Here is an 11,809-nt window from a genome sequence, read left to right as displayed (position 1 = left end):
TGCGTAAACATAATTCTCAATCCATCCGATTTAAAATGACGCTGATTTTTGTGCCTATCTATTTCCCAACTATATCAACAGTATTGTTGTTATTATTATTTATTATTATTAAACTTCAACGATCGCTCGTTTTTCACATCCAACATGGCGTCAACGTTGACGCGTGTTTCATAGGCCATGGTTCATATCTATTGACTCCTCGTGTCAGCTTTGCACGCCCAGAATGAAGACCTAAAACGCATGCGCAAATCGTCCCCCTTGTTTATTTTTTTTTAAATTCGGTAATGGTGTTCCTTTATATTACTTTATAGTATTGTAACAATGCTTCCAAAAGACTATACCGTTATTCAACCTTTTTTTTACACTTGACAGCTCAATATAAGAGTGAAAAAATGCGGGGTTTTTTTTGTGTGCCGTTTTTACTTTTTGGGGGCTAGAATAAGTCTGACCCTTCTCAGCCGCTGTAGTGAGCAGGTAGGGGAGGGGCGGGGGAGGAGCGGTTTCCTTGACGTGGACGGTCATTTCCGTAAAGAGACTATGGAGCAATAGCGGCGTGTCGAGTCCAAGCGATCCCCGCATTAACCTTAAATCGAGACGGGGATTTGGCCGTCAATCCCGTTTGGGTTCACACGGGAGTCACACACAGACTGATCTCTTTTGCTCCCGCCCCGCCCCGCCGCCTGCTCCTCCTCCCCCCCCCACCCCCCAGCTCAGCTACAATCATGATAAAAGCCATTTTAATATTCAACAACCACGGCAAGCCGAGGCTGTCCAAATTCTACGAGCATTACGTGAGTAAGCTTTTGCATTTTTTTTTATTTATTTTTTTTGTAGAATGAATTTACACCTTTTAAAACAATACTGTACTTGTCGATGGGATGCCTGGCGATTTGTATTTCTCCTCTTGGAAGCCGAGCCAAGCAAAAATAAGAGAGAGTTTATTGTCAACACAATTTTAATTTGTAGCACAGTTCGAAACGTGAATTATTGAACGTGTGAAAGCTGAACCGAGGGATGTGTGGGTTTGACTGTTTGTGTCACATGACCTGAATGACGCCCTTGTGAGGGACTCGTGCCTTCAGCATGCATGCGAACTTTTGCCCCCTTTGTTTATTTATTTGTCTACGTGACATTGACGAGGCAGGAAAAGGACAGAGAAGCTTGTCAATAAATTAACAGTAGATATTTATTTTACACTCGAGTAGGGAGGTTTTTTTTCCTTTCTTTTTTTCAAATTTATGAGTTACCGTGTAGGTACAATGTTTTCTCTTGTATGAAGCAAACAGCTCTATCCATCTATCCATCTATCCATCCATCTATCCATCCATCCATCCATCCATCCATCCATCCAGAGTGTCTCTGTCTGCAGCACCTGAGTATTCACTACAAAAAAAATATATATATTTGCAGGTATATGCAGTATACATAGGTTGTATTTAACAATAATAATACTTAACTTTAGTTCCAACTTCATATCTATCTGTGGGTGAAGACGCCAAGTGGGGAGAGTCTCCGTTGTCGAATTCCACCAGGACAGACAATGAATGGTGCCAAAAGCCTTAGTGGCTTTTGCATGTGCTCCCCGTGCTTGCGTGGATTTTCAATGGGTTCTCTGGCTTCCTCCAATGTTCCGAAAAATTGCATGTTGGTTCATGTCCATAAGTATGACTGTGAATGGTTGTTTGTCACTCTCCCATAGTCAGCTGGGGTCCGCTCCAGCTCATCCACGACCTTTATGAGGGCAAGCACTATAGAATAGGAATTGTTGGATAAATTGGGCATTTATTGGTAATAAGGTGTGTATTCTTGATGAGACCTTTTATTTAGAGTAGGTGTAATAGTTACTTCTGTGTTCAAGTAGGAATGGAAAAATGAGCTCTTATTGTGTGTTCTTTTATCTTTAGTTTCTATTAATAATGCAGTGGAATTGGAGGCTGAGCGTTGCTTAGAAACATCAAATATCCCGAATATAGAGACAAGCGCAAGTGCTCTGGATAAGTTACGTCTATTGAAGTTTGCACTACGTGCAAGGGCAGGAACAAGGTTAAAGATTGTTTCTGACACCGAGCGACGTGGCCGAATGTGATCGAACTGGACAATTGCAAAAAAAAACAAAAAACAAATAGTCGGGGACTCACACCGGCACACCAGACAATTGGCCCTTGGACGTGTCCCAACTCGCCCAACAGAAAACCTGTGACCCCTGATGTTCTTATCGAGAAACCACGCTTTGAGGCGCCTCATATACGCTACTGTACTGTTTTATTTTGTATTGAAGTACTAACAACGTGGCGTTTGTCAAGGAAGAAACAGATTGGGCACTCCGCTGTAGCTATGTTATAATAATAGAAAAAAAAACACAAAGGAAACAGGCGAGAAATAAAAGGAGTGGATATTTGAGAAACTGTTGGCTACATTCATTGACGGAAGTCGTGCAATTCCGTGAAAGAGGCTCTCCACGCGTCGCTTTTTCATCCACAGATACATACACAAAAAAAAAACTAACAAAGCCAACAAACAAGAACAGTCCAGTTGCCAGTTGCAGATTATCATGACACAGTTTTTAGCCAGCACATTGGTATTTTATATTGATATTGTGACAGTAAGTAAAATATGACTTAGGCGAGCGATTATGCTTTTTTAGGCTCACAATATACTACATGTACTGTATTGGTAAGATTATGCGCCAGCTGGCTGGATGTCGATTCATACCCAGAAACAGTCATTTTTGTTGTGACAGCTCTCATGTTTTTCACCAACAGAGACTCCCCACACTTCACTTTTTAGTTACAGGTGCATAAGATGAAATTCTAAATATAGTTAAGTATTATTGTAAAACACAATAGGTTATACTGTATTGGTATGGCATGGCGGTGGCCGGCTGGATCTCGCTTCATACCTGGAAATGTATATTGTGTTAGGTCATGATATTTTTGATTGGCCGACTTTACATCGGCGATATTGTGACGCCGTTCACCAGCGATTAGAATTTGGAATCGCAGCAAAACTATAATGCGCGGCATTTCACTCAAGTTCAGTCGCTTCGCTCGGCGTGCCTTCAAGTTTTATGACCCATTGGATGCCCTCTCATATTTAGACCTTTAGAATACTGTGAGTATGGCCTGAAACTCTCACTTCTATTCAGGATCCTCAAGTGAAGATAACAGAGCTTTTATGTGTGGCGCAGCTCCAACAGCGAGCTGAAATCCTGGCCTGTGTAGCCCCGGGGGGTGGTGGTTGATTTAATATCAAAAGCAAACGGCGACGCCTTTGCCGCTCGGTTTGTTTGAAATGACATGACGAGGTCAAATGAAATCATGTACTGGTAGTAATGAAAAAGCACCTCCATGTGAGCAGACGTGTAATGTGATATTCCGCTTTTCGTTTCCCCTTCGCTCACGCAGAGTGAAGACACAGAGCAGCAGATCATCAGGGAAACTTTCCATTTGGTGTCCAAAAGAGATGAGAATGTCTGCAATTTTCTAGAAGGAGGAATGTAAGTGCCGTGCAGATCCCACAATGTTAATGATCTCAAAGTTTGTTTTGTGTTAAATGATTGTCTCTCGCGTGTACCATGTGTCAGGTTGATCGGGGGATCCGACTACAAGTTGATCTACAGACACTACGCCACGTTGTACTTTGTGTTCTGCGTGGATTCCTCAGAGAGTGAACTAGGAATTTTAGACTTAATACAGGTGAAAAAACACTAACGGACTTGCTATCTTTGGTTCAGTTTCACTGTTTTTCTTGTCGCTATCAGTTTAATTTAATTTTCCCTTGTAGGTATTTGTGGAAACACTGGACAAATGCTTTGAGAATGTCTGCGAACTTGACCTCATTTTCCATGTAGACAAGGTAGGAAATGCCACATATTTGTTATGCAAAACTTATTTACGACATGTAGGACCTGTCATGTTACTTCTGCTAGGCGTGGACATAATAATACAGTTCTTGATCTGAATTTGGTTGTTTTCTTGGAAATGATTGATGAAAAAAATTCTTAATACGTGATTGCAACCAGCAGAGGTGCTATTGATTAAGTCTTCTGCAGCGCTGGCTATTGACTGAAGAAATACGGGAGTTTTCTTTTGTTTGAAAATTACTCATTTCGAAAATGCAGTAATTTCCAATTCCATTTGTTTGACAAGTGGGTGTTAACAGTACGGAAGGCATCTATTAGAGCTTAGCCCCCTATATGAGGAAACGCCTTAATCGACTGTTGCCCATTCAGGTTCACAACATTCTGGCGGAGATGGTGATGGGGGGGATGGTACTGGAGACCAACATGAACGAGATCATCACCCAGGTGGACGCCCAGAACAAGATGGAGAAGTCAGAGGTAAGTTGGCGCCCTCCCTCCCGTCCGTTCGTCTCACTCTTCGACAAGGGGCGGGCGGTACAGAGTATGCAGGCATGCGTGTATGCTGCACCCTGCATGCGACTCTCCAGTGACCTTGTGATGCTCCCGACATGATCCTGGGTGTTTGCGCTCATCTCTCTTACTTTTTTCTCGCTGCCACACAGCTTTGCACACAGATCAACACTTTGCCATTCATACAGACTTAAGTGTTCCATCTCTCCAGATGATCATTTTATCTCTAAATCATCCTTTTTAAAAAAAAAAAAATATATTGTTTTTTTTTTCTTTTTTGAGGAGCACACAAATGAAATAGGGCGGTGAGGAAGAAGGTGTGTGGGATCTGTACCACACGAGCCCAGCTTCTTGCCAAATATCATCCCTGCGCAGGTGATATAGCAGAGGGATGAGTGCACATTGGAACGTGGCGTCCATGTTGCAGTTAATGCTTTAAAAAAAAAAAAAAAAAATTGTAATAACTGTGAAAGGAAATAACTGCTGCTTCACTTTTCATGCATCTTCTACGAACGTCTACGAAGGAGTAATAGGGCCATGCTGAAAAAAAGTATTACACAAAGAGCCATAATCAAGCAAGTTGAAATCTAACGAAAGTTTCATATTTTGGAGATTTTAGTCAGACATTTTCCATGTTTTATTTACACTATTTTGAAAATAAAGTTTTATAATTTCAAATAATGTTTGTATTTTTTTGTAGCTAAAATTTAATGTGTTCAACATTTTAGTGGTGATATGAGAATAAAGTTGTATATTTTCAAGCTAAAATTTCAGTTATTGTTGAGATTTGAGTCATCATAATATGCAAAAAAGTTGTATATTTGGAAGAATAAAGTGAGATTTTTCCAAAACGTGTTTTCAAGGTTTAATTTGGAAAATTACATGAATAAAGTTGTATCTTGTCGGGAAACAGATCTTACATTTTTGAGGGAAAAAAAAACCGTTTTGAGTTCATAAGTTTTACATTGTCGCAATTAATAATATAAGAGAATGAAGCTCTGTATTTTAAACAGTCAGATTACTATGAATTTTGTTTTTGAGAGAAAAAGTAAAGTTAGAGGTTTTTCAGAAAAACAGTCAAGAGAACCCAAGACTGCATACATTAACTGTATCTTCGTAAGATTACGATTTGAATCTCATACTGTCATTTTTTTTTTTCCTTTTCCATGTGGCCCTAATACTCCTTTGTAAACATGAATTGAGAAGAAAAATTACGGTCAGACTAACAGCCAGAGACAATTTCATGAACTCGTTTCCATTTTTCCTCTTGCTGCTGACGGCACATAATAACATAAAGTGATGCATTGCAGAGTAGCTTGCTTACCTAATTGGCTGACATCTGCTGTGTGCTCCAATTTACTAGCGATAATAGAATTGACATTCTTTTAACCTTAGCTGGAGTTTTTTTTTTTTAATCCGACAGGTTCTTTTTTTGTTTGTTTTTGTGTCCCCCCCCCTCCCCCCCTCTTAGATTGCTGTTCTATAAGCAGAGTCTCATCAGAGCTGCTCTCCTCTCTCCCCTCTGGGACCTACCCTAGACCACAGTGTCTCTCACTCATACACTAATTTAAAACGATACGGTCCGATTCCAGGCAACTAGCAGGAGAGTAAGGAATGAGCTATTTAATGAGTCTGACAAAGACTAATGGCTTCACATAAGTCCTCCATAAACTGGTATGTGTTAAGGCGGGACGTTTTGGATCAAACTTGGTGGTCTACGATAGGTCTTCTCCACTCTTCCCCCCCCCCCCCCCCCCCCCCCCCCCCCCCTATGGAGATAAACTGTAATTACTTTAACCTGCTTTAACATTCCTCATTCCTCTTTCCCCCCTGACCCTGTCTAGTTCTTTCCATTCTTCTCTCTTTACAGACGTTTATCTTTCAGTCTACCAGGCAGGACAGGTAGACGCAGGTACTGCTAAAATCTACAAACAAGTACTGTAACCTTAACTGAAATTTACTTCCCTTCTCCCCTCCTCCTCCTTCTCAAGTCTTTCCATATGGACCCACCCCATGAAAAAATAAGTCAAATAACTTCACTAACATGCACAAGTAATCTTTCATGACAGACCCAAAAATGTCTACATCTTGGGCTGAAATGATTAATCGAATAACAGGAGTAATTCAATTACAAAAAGTGTGGACGCCAAATCTCTGCCTCGAGGCCTCGCAGTCGTCACTCTTCACGCAATGTTACTGCAGAAGAAGCAAGTTAATGAGGAGGAAAGAATGCGAAAAAGACAATGTCCAAAGTTTGAAATCATTTCACACTTAAAAAAATAAAAATAAGATCAAGTACGACGGTTCAACAGCACGTCTACGATCGCCAACACAAGATCGGCGTTAGCTGATGTCATATAGCATACCACCGCTAGTTAGAAGGTATTGGAATACCCTCGCAAGTGGTCAAGGATAGACACAGCTGCCGGTGCACTTTCAATCGCTTTATCGAACAAAGGGTAACAAAGTAAACACATAATAAGCGCATTCATACACGAGCTGCTACGGCCACAACTGATGCCCAGGCATTTAACACGCACGCCAGCTAACAGCCAGCCGCTGACCTGAGCTCACAACAACCAACTCTACACTCTTAATTTCCTTAATTTTCTTCATTTCCACGCCACTCACCAGGCCAGGCCCCACCTTCTGAAGGCACACACAAAGTCACAGATATTATAGTGTGGAACGTGAGGGTGATGACCCCAAGCGGACAAAATAATAGCTGCACATCACATGCACATTTTGTATTTTAAGAATGGAAAATGAACTTTTATACAATTAATCGATATGATAACCAATAGACGAATCGTTGCTAGAAATATTCGATTGCCGCACCCCTAGTTTTAAGTAATGTTTTAACATTCCTACTGTCAGTGTTGGGAAGAATACTTTGGAAATGTAATTGTTTACAATTACAAGTTACCATGTTGAAAATGTAATAGTAGTGTAACTATCTAACTTATTTTCTCAAAGGAATGCAACTAATTACATTTGATAACATTTTGATTGCTTTTCTTCATTTTGAATGAATGCATCAACAGGACCCTTGGATGTCATCAAAAAAAGTGGATTAAAACCATAGGTCATTATTTTGGAATTAACCACATTTGTTCTTTACACAAATAATAAACTGATGAAATAACATGATGAAATGTAAGTACATAAATTAAAAAAGATTGTTTGTTACGTTATGTGTACAGCATGTGGAAAATGTGATACCATATTGACCTAATGACAAATGTGCACAATTTAGAAAATGTCGCTTCTTGTGACAACACAGAAACTGAAACGGTTCAAAAGTCAATGTTCTTTTATGTGTTCAAAAGTACATCTGTGAGTCTAACTTTTTCAAAATTCCAGACAAACTAACAGATTGCACTACAAGGTGGTACTTCGAGGTCATATTTTGAGAAGTATGTCATGTGTTTGAGATTTCAGCAAAATGGCACATGACCAGAGCCAATCACAAGTGTCTGCTTTAGAAGGAGGAATTAATATGAAAAAAAAAAAAAATAATCTGAGCTTTTGCATCTGTTTTTCAAAAGTAACTAAAATTGTAATCTTGGAAATTTCCAAAAGCAACTGTAATTTAATTACACATTTCCCCCCCTTAATGTAATGATTACATTTACATAATTGTGTAATTAGTTACTCCCAAACACTGCTTATTGTCATGCAAGTTTTAAAAAAAGTTAACCACTGTTAAAACAGACATTACTCATTCTTCTTAAATCTCACTGATAGTGATATTAAAAAAATACTTTGACGTCAAACAGACATATTGATATTTGACACTTATTTTTTTTTTGTAGTGATGCTGAAGCGTAAGACATGAGATACTGTACATTATTGATATTCTGTCCCACCTCTACTTCAACTATCAATATAATATCATAATTGCTTTCCCCCCCCCCATCCATCTGTTTTGTATCACATTTGTCTTCATTAAAGTCACGGTTGAGCTGGAGTCTATCCCAGCTGACTTTGAGCGAGAGGCGGCGTACACCTTGGTCTGGTCGCCGGCCAATCGCAGAGCACATATAGACGTACAACCTTCCACAGTCACATTCACACCAATTGACAAATTTAGAATCTTCTCCCTCTCTTTAGAATCCATTGCAGAATCTCAGTATCATTTTGCATTATTCTACAATTTCTTCTCCTCTTCTAAAGGATTTGCTCAATCGGTGCCATGACACCGAACATCACGGATTGAGCCTCTGTGCCGAACGCACGTTATGACCAGCGATCCATTGGGAAAGTCAGTGGAGTGGAGGAATGTACATTCCTAACATGTCAGATCCAATGCAATGGATGTTCAGCTTTGTTCACCAGTGAGCGGTCACTTTTGGGTCTGTCGTGCGTAAAAGATTCACACAGAAGGGTTGGGGGATCTCTAACCACAGTGATTCTCAAATGTGGATGATGATTCATTTATTGTTCCATAAACTGCAGAGGTGCATTTAAATCAGTGATTCCCAACCTCTATGGCGCAGCACGTTAGTGTGTCGCGAGAGATCGTCAGGTCAGCTGTGGAAAAATGATCCAAGTTCACTTTATTGGTCGAAAAATTATTTGGTACAAATAATTTATCTTTCTTCGTCTATCTATGCTAGCCACTAGATCAGTGATTTTAACTGTGGTATGGTACGCGGGCTCTCTCGGCTGGTACGCGACAGAATCCCTGCCCAAATTCAGTTGTATTTAACTCTTGAGTTCAGTACATTTCCATTTAATCTTGAACAGTTAGAGTTAAAATATTTATTTGGGTACCTTTTTTTTATCTAACTTTTATTTGCAATAGATTACGATTGAATCATTATTTAAGTACAGTTTTATTTTCCTCTCTTTTAAGCTTAGTGTTAAAATTCAAACTTTCCCACGTTACAGCGGCTTACAATAATATTAAATATAATTTTTAGGAGTAAAATCTCTAATTTTAAGGTTTCAGTTATCACGATTTAATGCTGTAATTCAATTAATTGTGCTGCATTTCTGGTGTGCCCGCCTTGACCACCAGGGGGCAGTATGATACAGTCATGCAGACAAAAAGAACAATAGTACTTCTACTACTACTGTAAGTGACTCAATAAGATGCTGTAATATTAGCTTTTTTGTAGAGGATAAAGAATATATGTCTAAAAGTATTGTTATATTAGCTGTCTGCATGTGTTGCTCCACTGTTTGTGCTCAAATTGTGTCGCTTATAGAGTTCTAAGACTGCAACTACCAATGCTAAACATTAGCATTTCAATGGCATTTCCCATTATATGTTAGCATTAAGCTAGGAAGCCAGTCTTAAGGCAACATTGTTTGGTCATGTTAAATACAGTGTGTAATTATCCTTGTTTCATGTTTAGTTTGACAGTGCACTTCAACTGGGGGTCATTTTTGATGAATTGTTCACATTCATTATTTGTCTCACTGCTGCTAATTGTGAAGTGAGCTGAAATGAGTTCACTGGCACCAGGTGCCGCTCGTATCTCTAGTTTGCGCTCACAAGTCAAAGCAAAACAAATCGGTCGAATGATGGTTTGTATCTAGAAAAACTTGGAAATCGGGTCACGTATCTCAAGGCACCACTGTACAGTACTTTTTTGGTGACATTTTTGTTGGGTGGTTTCCGTGTGATTTTTTCCTCATGTAAAATATGTGCCATGGCGCAATGGTTGGGAAACACTGCTCTAAATTGTTCCAGTTGCGATTCACTGTGTTAGAGTGACTTACCTCCTCTGTCCACACATCAGATTTTCCAGTTTAGTTGAGTGCCAGCCTTACAACCTCCCCCACATGTCATCAGTAGCTACCGGTTAATACGGGTCTTTTTGTTCCTGCATCCCCCAAAAAACGCAGTTAGAAAACAAATAAGACTACCTCTTGGGTTTAGCTCTAACAAGATGTGATGTATAACCTTCAATGTAGTGTTGTATTAAGCCCTCCCCCCACTCCTTTTCATTCAAAACATACTGTACCTTTCCAGTCTTCATTTGCAAAACCATACTCCAATTCTCTCCTTGCATTTTTTAAAAACACAAATGGGCCCCTACTGTCCGGTGGGTTCGCTCTGAATAATGCTTGACGAACGCCCGATTACAGTCCATCCAACATAGTGAATGACCTCACAGTGGATTTAGAATTGGCTCTGGTTGTGATGTACCAACGTAGCACCGCATTCTGCATGTGCATCTGACGCTATGACGGCATCTGAATGTACATAACGCACATGTGTGTCATGGTAGCCATTTGGTGCTTTGGCATCATGTCTCGTCGATTACCGTGTAGTGGTTATGTTTGTCCCCCGTGTCCACCGTTGAATGTGACTGTTTAATGATGTGCTATATAATCTTAATATTGTTTGTGTATGTGTGTGTGTGTGTGTGCAGGCTGGTATTGCAGGAGCGCCCGCTCGTGCCGTATCAGCGGTAAAGAACATGAACCTCCCGGAAATGCCCAGAAACATCAACATCGGTGACATCAGCATCAAAGTGCCAAATTTGCCGTCCTTCAAATAGCGGCACGCAGACGACCCGCTGCCTGGAGATGTCAGCCAATGTTTAAACGCGATGCAATCTCTTTACCAAAACCTCTTACTAACTCTAGTTTGATCAAATAATGGAAGTACTGCGTGATTTAGAGAAAACAAATCTTGGTTTAAAAAAGTTTTATGCATTTTGTGTTCTGTTTTTTTTCTGTTGCAAAATCAAAATAAAGTATTTATTTCTCCACGGTACATTACTAACCCCCCCACCCCATGATGTTTAGCTGCTACTGTTCACATCATCTCAGTCCAACTTAAGTTATTTCACCAACTTGATTGTTTACTTAATTTGAAATGAAGATTGATTTAAGTATGTTGAAAGTAGTTCATTCCAGACAAATACAATTGACGGGACCAGTCGGGATCAATACAGTATTGGAAAAGTTATACTCTGTGGTGCGTGTGAAACCAAATAAAATGTGGAAGAATATTGTGACATTGCTGATATGCTGTCTGAGAGGATTATGATCAATAATTCTGAATTTATATTTTCTATCTGTTCAAATAATTAGCTTTCTCTGCATGAATATTTTGCCTGCCTTTTCCTTTTACTACATAATAAACTGTTGAAACTCAGTCTTTTTTTTTTTTTTTTTTTTTTTTTTTCCTGTTATGCTTAATGCACTACACAGTTTTAAGCAGTAAATATATGATGCTTATGACGAACATGCTAAACGATTTAATTAGATGTTAATAGACAAAAGGACCAGCCCATGCCTTCGTGGGGCCCTAAGTAAAATGTGTGTCTTTGCCAATAATGCTTATTGATCGTTCTTTCAAACACCTACACGGCAAAACTATTGCGGCAGTCTTATACTGCAAAAGATAACTGGGGTTGATTTACCGAACCAGATGCCCCAGCCACCTCATCTGGCTCCTCTCAATGTGAAGGAGCA

The 11,809-nt window shown here is 39.7% G+C and overlaps 1 protein-coding gene across 4 annotated transcripts; it reads left to right on the top strand.

Moving 5' to 3' along the window:
• The first annotated feature begins 472 nt into the window (after positions 1 to 472).
• ap3s1 (adaptor related protein complex 3 subunit sigma 1) lies at positions 473 to 11,489 on the top strand. 4 transcript variants are annotated; one of them, XM_061671986.1, is made up of 7 exons: positions 473 to 791; positions 3,405 to 3,496; positions 3,584 to 3,695; positions 3,784 to 3,855; positions 4,232 to 4,339; positions 6,217 to 6,284; positions 10,759 to 10,902. In XM_061671986.1, the coding sequence occupies exons 1-7, from the start codon at positions 723 to 725 to the stop codon at positions 10,799 to 10,801; spliced, it is 564 nt and encodes a 187-aa protein (XP_061527970.1). In that variant the 5' UTR covers positions 473 to 722; the 3' UTR covers positions 10,802 to 10,902. The 4 variants fall into 4 exon arrangements, with proteins under 4 accessions (XP_061527970.1, XP_061527972.1, XP_061527971.1 ...); XM_061671988.1 differs by having other exon boundaries at positions 6,243 to 6,284; positions 10,759 to 10,838; XM_061671987.1 differs by lacking the exon at positions 10,759 to 10,902 and adding an exon at positions 6,364 to 10,750.
• The last annotated feature ends 320 nt before the right edge of the window (positions 11,490 to 11,809 follow it).

Source organism: Phycodurus eques, chromosome 3 (genome assembly GCF_024500275.1).
Source record: "Phycodurus eques isolate BA_2022a chromosome 3, UOR_Pequ_1.1, whole genome shotgun sequence".
Classification (NCBI taxonomy): domain Eukaryota; kingdom Metazoa; phylum Chordata; class Actinopteri; order Syngnathiformes; family Syngnathidae; genus Phycodurus; species Phycodurus eques.
The sequence above is the reverse complement of the archived record's forward strand: the minus strand, read 5'-3'. Positions and strand labels throughout refer to the sequence as shown.